The 20,732-nt window shown below is 34.7% G+C and overlaps 1 protein-coding gene across 6 annotated transcripts in view; it reads left to right on the top strand.

Moving 5' to 3' along the window:
* The window catches only part of DACH1 (dachshund family transcription factor 1), a 365,247-nt gene that overhangs the window by 331,579 nt on the left and 12,936 nt on the right, over positions 1-20,732 (top strand). For 2 of the 6 annotated variants that reach the window (XM_054066085.1, XM_054066069.1), the window contains one exon: positions 1,140-1,206. The exons of the other annotated variants lie outside the window; for them this stretch is intronic. In XM_054066085.1, coding sequence (XP_053922060.1) covers positions 1,140-1,162 — 23 coding nt within the window. In that variant the 3' untranslated portion in view covers positions 1,163-1,206. The remainder of the gene's footprint in view (positions 1-1,139; positions 1,207-20,732) is intronic. 6 annotated transcript variants of the gene reach the window in all.

Raw genomic sequence — 20,732 nt, 5'->3', positions numbered from 1 at the left:
CTTCATTCCTGTGGCACTAGGAGAAAGCATGCTCAGTACAGGTGGGCTCTGTGGAGAATTTTGCTGCAAAACTGTACAAAAGCTTTGCAGTGGGTGAAACTGAGATTTTTCTAACATTTTTTTTAATTTTCATGGGACAACAAAGATTGTATCTTTCCAATTTCACAAAATTCCAATGACGTCCTTACATTTTATCTGTAAGAGATATTTTGTATAGTCTAATATGGAAAAATCATTCTATAGGATATACAAATATAGAATATACATAATGAAGAGAATAATAGTATCTCTTTCATGCTTCACTTTACTTACTAGGGGAATACTTAAGCCTTTCTTATTCCTCTCAAAATATATCGGTATCTCAATATCAAAGTATAATAGTAATAGGGTAATAGTCTCTTTATCCACTATCATTAATTTTATTTCAGCTTACTGTATTAAGCATGCTATGCATTTATATAACTAAGTAAAGGAAAGTAGAAAAGCTGCAGCGTTCTGTGGGGAAGTGAAATAATTGAATTACCAAGTGTAATTTCATCATCTAATAAAATATGATGCAAGGAAATCATAATTAAAAATAAAGATTTTATCTGCTATTTAGTATAAAGAAAAGCGTACTTGTCAACTGAAGTTATACTTAATATTGATATTTTTAAGTTATACTTAATGTTGATATTTTTAATCATACTTAATGTTGATATTTTTAATTATCACTTCTGTGAGTAAGGAGTAGAACTAATTTAAGCATAAAATGTAATTGTATTTGTCAATAAGTGAGGTGTGTTCTGTTCTGGTTTTCATCATGTGGCACTCATTCAGATTCACTTTTAGTTCATGTAAAGTCTTTTGTAAAATGGGAGAGATAAAAGACTACAGAAAGAAGCAATAAAGGATATTTTAGGGTTGAGTTTGTTTTTTTTAAAATACTGGGTAGAGAATAGTTTACTGGAATATCCATGAAGTGCTAACAAATAGTCATAATAACCAAATTATGAGTCTCAAATATATATCTTTAACTGATACAAAGAAATACTAAGTTATTAGGAACTGGTGTAGACACTGGTTTTAAATGTTTTCTTTCTTGTTTCTGTTTAAAATAATAATAAAGCAGATTATCCTCTTCTCCATACATATTGTAGGTTCACTAGATGCCTATGCCTAGCTCCCAATCCGGTTTCCCAAGACCCCCTCATCCCACACAAAAAGGTACCATACAAAGATAATGTTTGACTTTTATATACTGTTGTGTTACCAGACCTCTTACTAAGCACTAGAACAATGACATTTACTGCCGTTCTTACTTCCTTATTTCCACTGATTTTTTCTTCCCTATCTATTTACTTACCATGTATTTGTCAGCCTACATTATTAATTTCCTCTGTAAATCCCCCATTCCCAGTTTTCTGTCTCCCAGTAGTTTCCCTCCCAAGTCCTGTACATTCATCTTTGTTGCATTTAATGACCACTCCCTTTACTCATTATCTAAATTCATCTAAAAAAATTCTGCTTCTGCACTGTCTTCCCCCTTGACCATTCTTTTCAAAATGATGTTCCTGTCATATCTTCCTTTTCTCAAATTGCTTCCAAATTGTTTTGTGCTTTCCTCTGAAATCTATCCTGACAGGAACAGGAGTTTAACCAAATTTTCTGCCTATCAGGCTGCTATTTTGTTTATGTTCTCCATTTCCTTGACATTTTCTAGCAATTGCTTTAGCCTATATCTTTTCTACTTTCTACCAATTAATTTCCAGCTTCTACATCATGGAAGCCATCATTCCAGCTTCTTCTGTAGCCGGCTCCACCATTTTCTGCTAACATTCTTTTCACCCTGTTCAGTTCCCACGAATTCCCAGACCTGTTTGGTTTTTTTTGGTTTTGGCCAAAATGTCTGTTTGTGACCCTTTGTACTTTGCCTGTCCTCAAAATTTTTCTGTCCTACTCTACTCTCTCCCTTATTATGCATTCTCCTCTAGTGCAAATTTTGTTGCTTTTGTCCATCAATCAAAATTTCATATCTCAATTCCTAATCTGCTGCAAATACTATTTTCCTTCTAGCCTTCCTGCAAATGTCTCTTACTCTCCCTGTCCCTTAGAAAAATAAACTTATGCTTTCTAAGCCTTTTCCCACTGACTGTTTCTTCTCATCTCTTTTCAATAGTTCTCCACCTCTTCTGTAGGCTCATATTAACAGCGCAGTTAAGTGTAACGCTAAGTGGCTTCAGCCTGTGCTTTCCTGATATAAGAAAAAGAGCCGTTCAGCTACCATGAATATTAAAGCTTCCAGGGCCATCTATGTTTTTTTGCTCCCCAAAAGGACAAGGCAGGAAATGGAGATGTTGAGCAGATCCAGGGATAGAGAAATAAAGCAACTACAACTCAACATACTTACTGCATAGTCCTGTATGAGTTACTCCTAAGACCTTTGAAGGCTACTGAGAAAGAGTGAGAAAAATTATGATTTAACTTTGCCCATACCAAGAACCATGTGTGCATTTTGCTGCCTAAGTACTAGAGCAAAGCTGCCCTACAGCTGCCCTCCACGCTAATAAAATATTGCTTAGATAGAGCTTCATTTGCCTGAAAAACTAACCTAAATTGTTTTCTGCATTGGTTTGAATCTTGTTAAATGTATTTTTGAACAACCAAAGTCAGTGTAATAATCTCAGAAAACAGTAGACTTTGATTCTTTCTTGCTACATTTGTGTTTTGAAAGATAGCTATCTGAATGACTTCCATGTTTAAAAAGAGCTTTTGATGGTTCTGTGAAGCTTGTGTGCACAATTCCTATTCTGATGTGTAAATCTTGGACAAAAGCATGTGGAAATGTGTGATGATATTTCTTATGAGATCAAAAACTTTATTGGAAAAGGCCATTATCAAAGTTGTAAAGTCAAGCATTCCAAAATTAGGAAATGGTAGAATTAAGGTTGTCTTCCGCACCTTTGTTCAACTGCCTTTGTGTATGCATCATGATATAATCTTTAATTATATGATTAGATACTGTATTTTTCACAGTACCCTGTCTCATTCAGTGCAGGGTACAAGGATGTGGTTGAATAAATGGATATCTATCCAATATTTTCTTTATCTTCAGTGCTCGGTGTGTGTTCTCATGCTTTATATAGCACCTGGTATATAAAACTTCCATCATTAGATGTCATGCTTTATAGAAGAGGTGTGAATGATTATCTTGGTTTCTTTTGTAGGTTAAACATTAATTTTGGCATTTCCCTACAGTTGAGTGTTTGACTTCACCATTTGAATACTGTCCTAGGTAACCATTTCCTTGGGCTTTCTTTTTAACAAGTAAACTACAAAGTCAAAAGTTTCACTGTGAGAAGACATCATCTTGCAGATCTAAATCTTTAGATTCACAGTGACAAAGCTAACAATGTAACTGATAAACTGTAATAGTCCATTATTATAAGCAGCATAGCCTAAGGAACGACTGTTTTGCCATGGGGGTTTTACAGATACTTGTTGACATAAAGACAGTCTCGGGATACATTTAATGCTCTTAGGCACAGAGTTTTCCTTTCATTTTTCTTGCAAGCTGCATCACTTTTAACAGTGTCGCCACCAAGCTTTCTTATTCTTGTTTCTTCCTCATCTCTGGTCTTTGTATCAGTCCTAATATCCATTTCCAGATTTTATAATCTCTTTCTTGACTCTTTCTTGTGTCACCTTTCAATACAAGTTTGTATTTATATCCAGTCATAATTCCAGCCTCTAATTTTAAGTTCTTATACCTAATATCCTTGTTAATCAAGATCCAGACATATCCAGATATTGATTCATAATATTCTTGTTTGCATGCAGCATATCCAATTACTTGTCAAGATTTCTCCCTCTAAGAGAGTTCAAATGTCTTTATCTGACTTTCTTGCCCTGTCTGTGTTCTGTCCCCCATGTTTCTTTCCACTGGGTCTTGTTGTCTAGTCAGACTAAATCACTCCATCCCACAGCTTCAGTCTCAGTTACTGTCAGCCAACTATTTCTATTAGTAGCTCCTTTTCACAGCATCTCCCAGTTTTTGGTTTCTGTAGTTTTATAGTTCTGTAGTGTTTAACCAGTCTCAGTCACTCCGCCAGTCACATTTTCTGTCTTTATTCCCAATTCCAACTGCATCAGATTTCCTGTCCTAATTTCTCTGAATCTTAAGTTTTACATGAGTTTATGTTTGTAAACTTAGAGATTACTGTTGGCTGCTAATCATAGTTAGGATACATTTTCTGGTGCAAGACTACTCTCAAATCAGCTAATGACTTTTTAAAAATAGCTTTCAATATCCTCAAATGACAGAACATATATTTCTTTTCTAGGGACATCAGTTCTGTTTGCAGCACATTTAAATAAAATGTTTTGCCCCTGATATTGGCTGTGATGACCAGTATCAAGTCCATTTCGTTTACCCATTATTCTTCTACAGAATCCCTTCAATAACTGCATCTTTTTCCTAGGGCATCTGTCTCTGTCTTTGGATTTCTGCCTGTTCCTGTCTGTGTCTCCCTTCCTCTTAGTCAAAAGCAGTTCTGTTTTCTCCTGTAGCTCCTCAAAGACGAGGTCATCCAACTGCGTAATGCTATGTAAACCAATGTAAACCAAGAATAAGTAATGAATGACTATATATTCTTCACAGTATTAATTAATTAAACCCAAGCAAAGAAAGCACCTAATTCTTTATACATTTTTGCAAGTTTTCTGTTGCTTTTTTTCTCATTATAACAGCTTAAAAATGTTAAATACACATATATATCAATTTGTAAATTTTGCATTTTGATTTAATTGACACTTTTTCATCACTTATCCCATTTTTATTGCCACTTAGTATGTACTATGGACTTGTTACTCATTTATTATTGCACGGGACTTCTAGCAAAAAGGTTCTTGGGGTTACTATAGAGTCAGGATTTTCAAATGGCTTTGTCAGGTCATTTTCAGAATGAGAATATATTTTCACTTTCTCAAGTGACTTTCCGTCTTCTCTGCAGAACTATTTCAACACTGTTTCAGCTTCCCTAGTGTTGATACTTTCCCATCTTCCTTTCACCTCTGTATCAACCTTCTCCTCTGCCAAATATTACTTCTGAATATCCCAAATCTTTCTTATCAGGCCACATCTCTGACCTGCCAGGCCATGTGTGTAGATCAGAATCTATGTGTTTTCTGGTAGGCCAGGTGGCTGACTATGAGATGTATACATTCTGAGGCATCAATGACAAGCTAGGAGATCTGCATTTTCTGATGGACATCTTGTTGCTGCCTCTTGGCAGCTGGGCAAATCAAGCAGTACATGATGCTTCTCAGCAGCTGATGGGCCAAACAAATGTTTTTTTTTTCAAGTGGCAAGAGACCCACGACCCACCTGTTGTGCAGACCTGCTAGAAAGGTTGAACATTTCAGCAGGGAAAAGAAGTCAGGAGCTAGAAACAAAGGTGTCAGATGCCTGGAAAACAGAGAATTTTTTTTTCTAGATATATTGAATAACTGCCCAAGGAAACATCTGCTACTTAGCTAGGCTATTTATGGAAACAAACAGCTGACTATTCTAGACCCACAGAAATATAAATAGGTTCTATGTAGCTGTAATGACTGGGGTTTTATTTGGAGATGAACTTTTCTGTGATTTTTAGGCCACTTAGCCTTTTATTCCTTTAGGCTAGAGTTTTTTTTTGAAAAATAACTTCCATTTAATTTGTCAGGAAAAGTCTTTTATTCAGCTTAGGAGTCAACAGATGTAAATTAGGTCCATTGTTTGTGAAATACCATGTCTTGTGAGAGTGTGACTTCACAAGAGACTTCATATGTCTTGTGGGAGTGTGACTCCTAGTTATTCTAGGACCTCTAGGTCAGAGTAGTGATCTGAGCTTCCAAAGAAAGTGTGAAAAAGACAACAGAATGGAGCAAATCTGTTGTAGTCACCCACTAGGGAGGAATGTTTGCTGTCTTCTTATTGATCCTTCTCTGCATTCCAGAGTCTGTCAAACAAATTGATGTATTGGTGAGAACGTATGCACATGCACTGTTCAATTTTAGATGCTGAAGCGCAGTGTGTTTTCTGCATTGTTCTTCTCTTTTGTCTTTCTTACACTAAATATAAATATATATATACATATATATATATATTTTTTTTTTTCAGACCTAGTGGTGGTGTTGAAGGAGGGAAAGTGTTATAAGTTTATAGTCTTACCCTCAGTGACATTTAGTGAAGCTGCTATACTAATTCTGCTATACTATTTCGCTAGTCCACCTGACTCTATTTTATTTTTGTTCAGTCTCCCTGAAATATTTGCTGGTTAAACATTGTTCCTATTTGCAGTAACACATACTTATAATGCCTCATTTTCCTACTGATTACTGCCTTAAACTTCAGCTGCTTTTTGACTGCAGTGTGTAACGCCTTGTATTAATGTCAGGGTCATGCACTTATTATTCATCTGTATAGTGCTGTGCACTTCATTGAAATTATATACATAATAATAAATAACAACATTAATCTGTGTGCACCACCTTGAATTTCATTACCGTTGCAGAAAGTGTATCTCTGAAAATAAGTCCTCTAATTTTTATACGTTTTAGACAGAACTGGGCTCCCTCCCTGTTTACCAATTTAAATAGTTTATTTTACTTCCCCTAAGAAGAATAATCCTTACAAGTGTTACACTAGATATTTACGACATCTCTTGCCAGCTTGTCTGTCTTTTACTTTAGAAATTCAGTGAATATTCAGTGAGGAAACATGCAATAAAGGTTTATTTTGCTTCATATTTCCTTGTCCATGAATAAATACTGAAATAATGTTACAATGCATGGAGAAGAACAGTAATAAGTATGTTCCCTATCCCCCTGCCCAGCAGTTCAGCACTTTGGCAGGTTTTCAACTCAAGCTAATCAATTAAAGATGGCATTGATTAACTTAAACAGAAGGTCGTATTGATTGCAGGCAGTAACTTATAAATAGACAATTGTTTCGTAGTGTTCATAGGTCATTGTTAGCTACACCTTTGAACTTAAAGATACATAAACCTGTTATCTGTCATCCAAAAAGCAAAGGAAGGGCATACAGTTAATAAACAGTTACATATATGTTGCAAAGTATTCTTATAGAGCCCTCATTCAGCACTTCAAATCTTACATAAACTTCTTCACATTTTCTTTCACATATTACATTTCACATATAAATAGCTATCTATTGCAATTTACATCTCATTTTATAGCTGTATATATACCAAGCTGCTGGAAATCAAATATGTTCATGTTTTTTCTACTGAGATAAATGATTAATCAATCAGAGGCTTTCTTCCAACGTGGTACTTTAGTGCACTTTTAAAGCAACTATATGTAAAATTAATGACTAAGCATGAACAGAGTCAAGGGGAAAAATTAAGAACAATAAGAATATTAAATAAAACTCACTCCGCAGGAAAGAGGCTATTAAGATTTTATATAGAGTTGGTTTGACTTGCTTCACTTTTGTTCATCTCTTCCTCCCTGCCACCTCCATGGTCATATTATTCAAAGAGGGAAGGAAGCATAGGATGGAGAAATTCTTACCTAACAGACCTCTGTGGTCACCCCTGTCATTTTGCTACCTGGGAAAGATGGGCACTGCAAGCCACCATCCTACCTGTTTGTGTTTCCCATAAGTACTCTGTGCCCCTCGTCTTCTCCCTCAGAAGGTAACTGAAACCTGAACAGACTGGTAAATCACACATTTCTAGCATAGTCCAAACTGAAAAGCTGAAAAGCAAACCCCTTTTTCCCTTCCAGAGAAAGAACTAAAAAGACTTCATTTTTTAAACCGAGATGAAACATTTTTAAAAACAACAACATCCTTATAGTGGAAAAGTATTTCTATAGCTTGTCATGAAAGAGATATAAACAAAGTGGATTCCTCATTCATTCGCAACTGAACTATAATCCTGTGCCTCTCTGTGTTGGTTGGAAGGCTATACCTGTTGACTCTAAGCTGTTTATCAGTGTTTGCTTCTAGACAGTGTGGAATCCCCTCTTCTCTTTCTTTTTTTGTTCCCTCAGCCACATCCACTACTTCTTAGACAAGTATTGGAATGTGGCATCATGTCAGCTATAATGTCTGTAATAAAGAAGATTGTTTCTTGGCATTTGGTTTTTAAACTATTACAGAGATTGAAAAATGCCTGATGTTTGTGTATCATCACCTTATAAAGGAACTTCATCTGTCAATATTAGTATCGCATTCTTTTATGAAATCATTAAAACTTCAAAGTATTTAATGGCTTGATATTTTTCTAATGGTTGTGCTTCCCTTGTGACTTGTCATGTGAAGCATGAGGGAGACAGTTCTTATGTCAAAATAACAGTAATAATTTTCAGTTCTGCTAGAAGTACTGTGCTTCAAAGCACTACTAGTACAAACTAGTACCCGGTAAGTTACTTTAGCCACTTAGCACACACAGGAGGAAATCTGTTAGACAAGGAGATACATGTCTTCTTCTTGAAAGGTACCTCAGCTTGGGTAGGTAAAAAGAAACACCAAATCCAGATTAGATTTCAAATTTTGAATTTCAAGTTCAATCAGATCTAAAATATTTAATACAAAAAGTGACTATCCTGTTCAACGCTCTTTTTGACTGTCTGCCACTGAAAAAGAAACTTTGTTAGCAAGGCAATGTAAGCTAATCTATGAAGGAAAGCCATCGTGATTTTCTCATCTCATCCTTGTGTGTCTGAAACTAAAAGGAGATTTTCAGAGAGAAGTTAAGATATATCTTAAGAACTTTAATTATTTCACTACCTAAAAACTGATTTAGTTCTCCACAAGTGGATGACTACTACTATTTGAGATGCTCCAGGGCAACAGTGCAGGGTTAATGGTGCCTATGGAAGATCCAAGCCTTTCTGGAGCAGCAGCTGGCAGCTATGCAGGATACGGAAGGCTGATTCAAATCATATCTGATGTTGAATCAAGCACTTTTTGCTCTTTTAGAACATTTTTTAACATAATACAGTCTTAACTTGGGTTATATTAAATGGAAATTATGGTTTATGGTATATTTTGAATGAAAAAAATATTTATTACTACATTAACTCCAAAGAGACGGCCTGTGCCACTCTTCTAGCATTTTTAGTGGAAACATTTAAACATTAATGGGGTTATTTCTCTAGATCTTGCTCTCCTATTATCTATTGACTAACTTTTGACTGATATATGAAAATGCGAGGTGTGGAAAAAAGTTGTGGGTTTGTTTTGTTTTGTTTTTAAAGAAGCTCAAACTCACCAACTTTCAAAAAGACATGATATTTTTCACCATATTTAAGTCAGCAGCCCTTTGGCCAAGTAGACAGCTGACCCTGGATATGCCAGCCTAGAACTTTGTTGATAAATCTTGGACTGTTCTTGTACTTTCTCTTTTCTCTGGAAAATCTTTGCCTTCTATCTCTACATTCAGTATTAAAATCTTTCGACTGCTGCTTTCTTCATTTCTGCTTTGTTTTGTTTTGGTTTGTTTTTTTAAATTCAATTTCACCATGAAGCTTGCAATAGTAACCATATGAAGAAATAGCTGAAGAAGTAAAGTTGGTCTTTAGCAGACCTTGAACAGAATTTATTCATAAAGAGTGTATAATTCTTTTTAATTGCTGGTGTAAATATTTATATAAAAACAGAAAACAAAATCAAGCATCAAGCTGAACGAAAGCTTGTTTGTGCATAAGAGTTCTGAGAAACTGTTTAAGGACAGATTATTCATGAGAAAACATTTAATTTCTTAAATCTACAAAAATTAGCTAGTCCACAAATAGCATCTTAAATTGCTGTTATTTCAGAGGATGCTTCAACTATCATAATTTTTCTACATGAATGTAAGTTTTAGTAAACAGATATCTATGCATTTATTTACTTATTTATTTATTTATTTGGTTGGTTGGTTGTCTTATTGATTCCAGTTTGCAAGCTTGTGGCCTGTGTCAGGTAAATTGTTTTGAGCTGTGTCAGGAGTAACTGGAAAGCTAGTAGGAATTTTAGCATTATAGTATCTGGAAAAGTTTGCAATCTTTACTGAATTTAATCTTGTCATCAGTTAATATAGTGATGCAGAACAAAGCAATTATCTTTATGTCATAGAGGGGCTAAGGAGCTTAATCATAGATATGTTGGAAATCTGTGGTAGATTAGAAGCCTAACTTAAAATTTGCAAGAGTTAAAGTTTTCATTCTGCCCTTCATGTTTTTGCCCTACATTTTATATGTTCCTTCACTCTCTTTCATTGTATAGACATATATATGGAAAACTAGATGGAGTTTACCCACTTGAATACTGGTGGTGGAATTTATGTTTCAAAACTTAATGCTAACAGAATACATGTAACACATCATCTGTGCTTGTTCTGCATTTGTTAGGCTGATTACTAACCTCTGTGAATATCTGGCTAATGACAAAGTGCACCTGGTGTATGTCATTTCAAGTCTTTTCCTTGTTAGACACAGCTTTGAAAATACATTTGTTGCCTAGCATTATTTGATTATTTCTTGATTTGATATGGTTATCCTTCATATACTGAATTGACCTTATGTGTTTGGCTTTTTTAAAAAAACCCTGACATAAACTCTAGGTTCTGTTACTTCTGTGTAGACATAACCAGTTTGGTTAAAATACTTTCCATAATGACATATAAAAGGTTTGAAGTTAGAGAAAAGTGATGGGGAATGCATTGTTTAAATTATACAAGTTCTTCCTGAATTGGGTACCATTCCTGATCTCAGGTCTTAGTGTCAAACTCACCTGCAAATCCAGATTTCAAGCATGAAGGATTGTAGTGACTTAGTCTTGTAAACATTACATGAGGTTCTTCTCAACCCTGAAGAGCAATAAGAGAAAAAACTATAAGGATGCTTATTTGGGAGCATCACTCCAGTTTGAAGCATTTTGATAAGGAGTAACATACAAGGTGAAGGGTAAGTTAAAAACCTTTCAAGTACTGTGTTTCCACTTGTTAAAATGGAAGAGCCAGCGAGGGCATTAAAAAGGAGTGACAATTCAAAGAAGCAGACTAGGAAAATACTTCTTGTCACACAGAGAGAAGTAAGCTTTAGTAGGCAAGATAGGAGGAGAAACAGCATAAATATTTACATAGGAAAATAAGGGATAGAGACTTTTTATGGGAAGAAATTTAGACCCTATGTTGTAATGAAGAGTCAGAAGTCACAAACAAACAGAATACCTTGATTTTGAACTTCACTGACAGACAAGATGAAAAGAATGGTTCGTAGTGCCCAAGAGTAGTAGTAGTGGGGAAGAGGAGGAGGAGTCTGAAGGGGTGAATTATTAAAAACCCTGTTTGCCCAACCAGAGCTTCTCATTCAGAGCTAAACATTCGTGGAGAATCAGAAAAGCAGGTTGAGGTTTTAGGTCGGACAGAAGGGAGCAGACCTGGAGTACAATGGTCTATGTGTATTGTCAACATGGTTATAATGGCTGAATTTCTGTTTGTGGATTAGACTGCACAGATAAAAAGCATGGAGAGAGGGGCAGTGGGAGGAAGATCTCAGGCCTAAGAAACTAAAAAAGTTGAGGGAAAAGCCAAGAGAATCAAACCGAGAAAGCAACATGGATGGAAAATAAGAAGATCCTAACAAAGGCAGAACAGTATTTGAATACCCAAAGCCTTTAATCAAAGGCAGGTCTAGAAAAGTCGAGGAGGTAGGTTATGATGTGCTAGTTCTAAGATTTGTTTAGAAAGAAATCACTGAAAGACAGCCACATTAAATAAAAATTTGCAGAAGAAAGGTGACTAGCAACAGAATTGATGGTTAAGGAAGAAAGTACTTCCCAGCATTTTGCAAGTATTATGGTCATTCATTCATATGTTTAACTGACACATTCTTACCAAATTAGGAACATCAATTATTATATCCAGGTTGTTAAAGAATAAATGATTACTCAAAGAACAGGAAGTTTGATAGCTTTTAACTTAAAGTCCTTCATTACCTTTTCTCTTATCAACAATTTCCCAGAAGACAGGATTCTGTTTATACAGAATTATTACAAAGTGAGTTCTAGAAATTTTCTTGGATATTTTTGCTAAACCTCTGTGGTAATTGCACTTGAGAATTTTCTTAATGATAGTAATCATCTATCAAAAACCATCAAGCTAGGCATGCCCCCATTTTCTCTCCCCTTATATTCACAGAGAAAATCTCAATTTCTGTCAGAAGCTGTAGATTTGCCAGCTAACTGAAAGCAGAAACAAATTAAATCACTGCACTTTAATATCAGATACCAGATGAGTAGTATATACACAGCAAAACTTTCAGTGGGCGATGCTTTCAGTTGGAACTTGTCAAAAACTGGGTGGCCTATTGCCTACAGGGGAAAAAAATCCTGAACCTTTAATATTTTGAGGGTGACACATAAAGTTACATTACTTTTAATTTTGCAACAAGCTAAGAAATATAAAGTGTAGGTGAACAAATGTCTTGAACGGCCTTCTAGTGACTTGTTTTTGTGAAGAGTACCAGCTAGTGATTTTCAATTCTTGCAGAAAACCTGATTTGTACTTGTATAAGTGTTAAAAGTAAGAGCAACTGAAAACCTGCCTCTACATACTTTATCAATTGCATGCATATGTATTCACGTTATGGAAAAAGAAAAGTCATTTTATGTTACCAGATTTAGAGAGGATGTCATAAACTCCTTTGTTAGAGCAATGTTTTGTTATAGTAACATAAACTACAAAACAAGTATATTATACTTCATGTATTGCATACCATAAAATATGGTTTAAATAAACTACATTGAAATCAAAGTTTCAATTTAGGAACTTGAGTGTATTGTTGTGAAAAGCCTAGTCAGTTATATATATAGCTTCATATTTTCACAGGAAGAAAACAGTCTAGAAACCCAGGAATCCCTCATGCTTCATGCAAATGCATTAGGTTTTAGATAACAGAATCAGGTCCACAATTTGCTTTTCTTAAAACCTATAATAAAAAATAAAAAATAAATGCCATCACGATACAAACTACAAAGGTGAAAAAATGCTGTATCTTGCCTTTTTATACCTCCTGTGGCGAGGGACAGAATGCAGACATGCCACAATAATGTTTTTTATTTCTACTGTTCAAACCATATTAATGAGAACATCATTTTGGAGAACTAATTATTTCTATTTGTCTTGTGTCACACTTTCTAATTCCCCTATATTAGCACAGCCAAAGCAAATTAATTGCTTTTCCAGCAGTTGAACCTTGTCCAAGAATGAGCTCACATTCCCTTCCAGTTTTGCAGTTTCTAGGAGTGCATTGTGTCAAAAATTTCTCTTGATACTAAACATAGCCCAGAGAATATCTTTACAGATTTCTGTTGCTGCTCACTTGATGAAATTTATAAGTTTAAGTGACCCACTAGGAAAGATAAAGTTCTTAGCTGCAAGATTATACATCAAAACAGTTAAAGTGAAATTAAAATTAAATGAATGAATCTCACTGAAGCAAAAAAAGCAGTAATTAATGGTTCCCTTAATTGTCTTCATAAAATATTTGCATGGGTCTAATTTGCATAATTTGCATGTATTAATTAATCTTTCAAAGGAATTTTGTGCTGAGAGAAGCCAAAAAATCTCTTTGTTTTATTTAACATCTAATGAAATATTTATCTTCGTTAATGAACTTCTCATCTTCATTAAAATAAAAATTGCACAAGTTTGTATGTTTTAAATGTTTTTATAATTGAAGTATACAAAAAAACTCTTCAGACCTACAGTATCTGAAAAACAAACACATTATTGCACATTCTGTGTCAGTTTGACTGCAGCAGCATTTAAAATTTGAGAAACCTTGTTCAGTCTACCAAGTTTTCAAGAGGTTTTAAATTATTTCAATTTCATGTGAATTGATTTTTTTTTTAAGTTTACAAGTAGGGATGAAAAGGCAAACGATTTGGTATTTTTATTGTTGTCAATCTGTAATAAGTAACAGCTTTTATAGAACAGGTATTATGCATAGAAAAAAATGACTAACATCATGGGCTAAAATTTACAATACTGCAGGAGTTTGTACATGATGTGAGGTTAGTTTATGTTCTGCTAGACTAACATTGAGGAAAACAGGTTTGTGACTTGCTGCCTGACATTTAGTGATTGAAACTGGAGTAAGACTGATGATGGGAACAGTTCTAAAGGATGGTAGTGGCAGAGGATCTGGTTAAATGACAGGCTGCTGTGATTAGCAACTTTGAGACAGTTTCCAACATGGCTAGACATCCACAATGAGAATATGAAGTGCAAAAAACCACCAATCAATATCAAAGTTTGGTGCAAAATTTTAATATGGAATTGTGAGGAGATGGAAAGAAATGAAGTACTTTGCAGAAAGCTATATCTGTGAAGAAAATAGGTGTAAGAGGACAATGATTAGTTTTTCGGGGTCAAAGGAGAAGGCTATTACTTAAAAAAGCAACCACCTAGAATTCAAAGGTAATATATCAGCTACTTAATATTATTGGAAATAGAGCCTGATGAAAAAGAAATGTATGTATAAAGTGAAGTAGCTTCTATACAGAGCATTAACATTGTGCACAGTAAGATTTCTGAAATGGAGTTTTGTTTTTTTCAAGGATAAGTACAATATTATCAGAATAATAAAAGTATACCTGAAATAGGGAAAAGATTGGGGATTTAGAATACAAAGATAGTATATTTGCACAATGTACTCATTTTCAATGCACCTATATTTGCTTAGGTCCTTGCAAAACGAGTTTAGAAACACGTTGATGTGTTTGAATTCATTTTAGACATGCAATACCTTAGAAAGCCAGCTCTGCAGTGATAGAAAAATAGGAGCTGTTTAAGAGTCCTTTAAGATGCAGCACTCGTTGTATAAAAGAATTTATGAAATGGGAGGTTTAATCTATCAAGACTGTATACAGGGTCATATATTCTGTTCTACATTATCCTATATTTTGTTTCAGCTGTTAAGATATAGTGTAAGTCTGCTGATACCATAATGGTAGTGTATTGCTATATATTAGGAAGGTGTGGAACTTGTTGAATAGCTGCTGAGGCAATGTAATTATCTATAAAGTTCGGTGGGAGAAAGATGTTTTGCTTCACACATTTGTGGGGAAGATGTCTTTATCTGAGCTATTTGGTTGGACTCCTGTTAAAGTCAATGAAGAGTAATAGACACATCTCTGCCTTTGAAAAAAACGAATCATATCTTCCAAGTTTCTTCATTGATTATAAAGGGAGTCCACAAAACTGACTCAGACACAGCTATCTACAGTGCAGGTATCTGAAGTCACTGTGATGAATCTCATCTGTTACGTGTTTCCTATTTTGCTTGCCTCGGAATATCAACATCACTTGTGACAGTAAACACACTACAAGCAGCTGCTTTTCAGCCACTTGTAACTACTGTTATTGGAAATGAGCAATTTTGTATTACTACTGGAAAACCAAAAAGCATCTATGACTGACAAGTCCTTTTCTGCTTGGTGTGATTTTGTAATGTTTCCATACTGTACAGCTCTGAAAGTTGCATAAAGCATGACCCTCAAATGCGGAAAGGATAACTTGAATTCTGCATTAATCCTGAAGCTTTGCAACATTTATTTCAATTGGATGCTATTGTGGGAGGCACAGAGCATGAAACAAGAGTCTAAAGAAACATTTGAAAAACTCTGAAAGAGCCAAAGTTGACATAAATTGAGGAGTAGAAAAAGAGGTAGATGAAGTATCACAGAGCTCTAGAAGGGGGAACTGTATCATATTACTTATATAGTTGCACTATTTTACTGTATCACTATTTCACTACTAATTTGTAATGGACAGCTAGTAAATGTTTCTCCATTAAAATGTAGTTTTGCTTGCAAACAAGACATGGGCTGGAATTAACCTGACAAAGCATAGAAGTCCATGATGTAGACGTCTGCTTGTTAGCCTTGACTATGTGTGAGGGGAGTGGAGAGAGAAACATCTACAATACAGTTCGTCACTTCATAAAGTAGGTGTCATATATTTCTCCTTTGTCTATGGAAGGAGCATAACTAGAGTACTCTGGTGTAGACCTCTACAAACAAAGTTAGTAAATTCAGTGACATAGAAAAAACAAATTCAATTTCTGGATGTGAAAAAGTAATTTTTTTTATATTTGGTTTGGTTTGGGTGGTGTTTATGGAAATTTTCTTCTATACAATAAATCCATTTTATAGCAAGGGTTGTAATTATACTCCAAGATAGTCTAATTGCAAAGGCTAAATGCAGGATGTGACACAGTCACAAGAAGTATAGGCTAAGAACTCTCTGCTCATTTCCCATTTTGCAGCAAACATAGAATCAAGTGGATAACATCAATTTCACAATTAAAGTGGTAGGTTTTGTTTGGATTGCTTACCTGCTTTAGATTTGATATTTTGCTCTTGAATTATATGGTAAAGGAATAGCTCATTTTCCATGCTTTAGTACATTTTGAACCTATGCCTTAAGCCAAAACCAAATCTTTATGCAGTCTTTATCTACTAATTTATTGATGGCAGCACCGATGCTTTGGTATCTCACAAGGGTGTTATGAAACTTAAAATTGACGTTAGTAAAGTATTCTGGATCTTGGATGAAAGGCAAAATAGAAGTTCAGTTACATTATTAACTTCTGCTTTTATATTTTCTTTTGTGACTGATCAGAATCCCAGGCATTAAAAAGTGGCTAAGAGAGGCAATGCAAAATACAGCAATTTACAACTATTATCAACTAATTATAGTTAGTTTCAAATCTAGTAAAGGGTAATAGATGGGAAATTATGGAAATTATTTTATGGGATTTGGTAAGGAAATACTTTATATCCATAGTTTTGTTTAAAGTCAGCCTGCTGGGATTTTCATATAAGAAAAATGTAATAGACTGACTTACTTCAATTATTCTGTGTTAGATCAAAAGTGGGGTAGTACTGAGTGGCAGCATTTTGGTGTAATAGGTGACAGTCTCCCTTTTATAATCTTAAACTATCTGTGGAGTCAGAAGTCCTGTTAAAAAGAATGAGAGTTCAACATTCACTTAATATATGCAAGAGGCAAATGAGCAGTTTGAATTAAAATGTAAATAAAACTGTATGGTTAGATTTTATCAGACAGGCAGCCCTTTGAACAATGTTAAGAGTGAAGAAAACAACCACCTTCCTAAAATATCACTCCAATTCAGTTGCTCTATTACTCCTAAGTCAATTTAAAAAAAAATAAAAAATAGAAAAGGAAAAAAAAATATAACTTTGCCATGAGTAAAGCTATGTATCTAAATTAGCAGGGGGTCTGAAAATTTAATTTTAAAGTCACCAAAGAATTTACCTTTTGTCCTTTCTTTCTTTGCCAGTATGATGAAAAAAAAAGACAAAACATTTTTATGTCCTTCAGAAATAGGAAATATTTATACTGATTTATTTTAAGATAACCAGATTCTTAATATGTCTGCAATATTGATGTAAATGCTTCGTTGTAAACCAGTAAAGCATCCAATTACTATGCCAAGTCTATTTTAATTCTACAAATCGTATTTTCTAGCAGTGGCTATTTTTATATTGATATAATTAAGAATCATAACAAAACAATTTAGGCTTTGTGTAATTCAAGCATTCAGCTTTCCCATGGATTTGATTTGGAACTTTACCCATCTCTATTAGTATCTGAAGTTCCTATGGAAGGAAAAAAAGAAAAGAAATAAATCAACTAAGAAAAGTAAGTATAAAGGAAGTGGAACTAAAATTAACACATTTAGAAGGAATACTTAGCCAGCATCATGTTCCATCTATAGCTAAAAGTTGCTGTCAGCATATATATATATAATGAGTATTCTTCCAGAGAACTGCCAGCTGGCTTGTAAAGAGGAAAATCTATTCTGTAGAATAGACTGCTAGCTTTAAAAAGAAATCTTTAGCTTTTCAACCCTTCACAGGAAGTATTTTGGTCATTGTAAGGTTCCATAACACCTGAAGGACATCCTGGGAGACAGCAGCATATATAATGATAATGTGATGTCATTTTGGTTTTCCTAGTTGAGAAACACAGAGTGTGTATCAGTAATGGTAAAAGGAACGTTTTTTCTATTATATTCTTGTCAGCCTTATTTTTTAGAAGTGATACAGCCTCTAATAGCTTAGGAAAAGCAGCAATAGCATAATAGTGTATTTTGTCATGGACGTTAGAAAGGATGGATCACAAAGTGCTACAGCTGGCCTTGGAAACAAAGTGTTATGAAGCCAGGATGAAAAAATTTACAGTGCTGGTTTATGTGCATGAAATTAGAATAGAGATTATTAAAAATACACAATGCTATGTTAGATAATTCAAGTTTTGACTTGTTTATTTAGTCTCTTTGTTGATTCTGCAGATTCTGCCTGTGACAAACTGTCGGTGCAACCTTTGCATTAAAAGACATGTATTTTTCATGATATTGTTTCACGTTGCAATATGCTGGCTACAAGTCCTTTCAAGTAATCAAGCTATATTGAATACAAACATAAAATAAAAAGCAGCAATAATTTGCTCTCATTTTTGCTTTAAACTTTAACTCAAAGATACACACTTGTAGCCATTGAAGAGTGCACAATATGCTTACACATTGATGAATAGAACATAAAAATATTGCAGTTGGATCAGAATTCTTGGCTTCACTGGAAATACTGGAATCATCATAAAAGTGGTACAACTGACTGGAGGATCAGTTCCATTTTCAACCCTCTCATCAAATTTGTTATGCCAATCACAGTTACTGTTGCAGCAGTAACTATGCCATCCTAAGCGATCTAGTTCCCAATGCTAAAATACTGAAATGCTAAAACACTATTGAAATTTAGAAAAAATCAGTTCTGTTCCGGTTCCAAATGAGTAATAGTTCCAGAGTTTGAACTTAAATGTTCAGTGCTCATGAGTCCTAGTTTTAGGAATTAACATCTAAGGTTTCCCTGTAGGATTTTTCATATTCTTTCAAACCCTGTGACTCTCTTAGGTCTTCCAGCTAAAATTAACTTTATAGCCAAGTCTATTTTACTAGACCAGTTATGCAGTAAATATGTTCAGCATGTACTCTCTTCCTACTGAAATGGCATAGCATTAAGCATAGAACTCAATAGGCTTTAAAATCTGTATTTGCAGGCTATTGTATCACAAATACCATCTTAAAGACCATTTAAATACATCTGTCATCTTGGAAGGCTACACCAAAACTGAGTTACTGCAATAGAAAAACAGACGTGTTTAGTGTCTCTTTTTACTATTTCATGTCTATACAAAGAATAATAATTTGCTTTTCCATGATAAGGCTATCAATTAATTTTATTTTCATGTTGTGGATTCTATAGTACTAGTAGCCTGTTCTGAAATTATTGCAGTTTAAATTCACCTTGAGCATGGACAACCAGCATCCTCAATAGTAAAAAAAAAGAAAAAGAGAAAAAGCAACCATGAAGTAACGTTCTTCATTTCCTCTGTCTTGGCATAATCACACTTCCAAGCAAGAAAATTTTACACTTCATATATTTTGCACAGGTCATTTCTTCTGACTCCAAGGTAGTCACTTGATCTCAGAGTCACTAGTTAAGATTGCTCGGTGGTTTAATTTAGCTATTCTCTATTCTCTTGCTTACTTTTTGATGATAGACCATGGTGCTAACTTCTCTCTGGAAAAGCATGCTGCTTCCATATGGTCTGGGATTTGTGTAGTGGGGTGCATCTAGGACACAGTCTGTCATGACATGCTGTTTTTTCTGAGCAGTCTCTATTGGCAAAGACACAGAGTGGTGCCAAATTCAAACCACCTGGCCCTAAGGCTAATTGAGATTTTCCTGGGAGAGTAGAACAATAATTTTGAAGTACCTATCTGAAATTATGTTACCACTGAGAGGGAATGGGAGAAGTTGGCTTGTCACCGCAGTACTTAAATGCATCTATGAAGATATGCCCAAGATGGAAGTTTACAGTCAGTCAGGGAAAGTAGTTTGAATTATGAATTGAAAAACAATCTACCTGGGTCAACATTTGCACTTGTCACAGAAACAAAGTTCCCTTGTGATTTAAAATGCTAGTATTTTTCATTCCTTACAGGAACAAAAGCATTTTTCTTGCGTATTGCTTAACAGCTAACTACTGAGTTAAACCCCTAGAGGTCTTCCAGCTTGAAGTCTTCCTCAGATTTAACATGAGCTGCTTTTTTTTCAGTTTTGTAGTTGTGTCAGTTATGCTAAGCCCTTGGAAATTCATTAAGACCTATTCATATTTCTGTGTGGTAGTAAGGATTATACTTCAGTTCATTGCTCATTTCTTAGGGCATGACTTCTGGCTTGGTTTTTGTTGCCTAGACTCTTGTTCTGGAGCTGACTGCTTGGTGCCATTGTCTTCCATAAGCTTGCTTTCATACAAAATACCTAAAAGCAGCAAGCTAATATTGCATGTGTTTTGACATCCCATGCACCCTTAATAGATTTTCCATAAGCTTGCCACTGTGCAATCTATCTATTTTACAGCCTCATTCCTTCCTGTTCTGCATGTGACAATTTCTTCATGTTTTGCATTGAGCTGTTAGTCTGTTACAGCACACAGATAGATGGGAACAAGGATGGTTGGTTATTAAAAGAAAAAGTGATGTGAATGTGATATTGGTATAAGAATAGGATTCCAGAGTTCCCAAACAGATTTATGCAAGCTAATGTAAGTAGTAAAGCTAAATGCCTTCTTTAAATGGCCACTATTTTCCAGTAACCTTTGCAGCAT

The sequence above is a fragment of the Cuculus canorus genome, chromosome 1 (genome assembly GCF_017976375.1).
Source record: "Cuculus canorus isolate bCucCan1 chromosome 1, bCucCan1.pri, whole genome shotgun sequence".
NCBI classification, from domain to species: Eukaryota; Metazoa; Chordata; class Aves; order Cuculiformes; family Cuculidae; genus Cuculus; species Cuculus canorus.
This window is presented reverse-complemented; position numbering and strand designations above follow the sequence as displayed.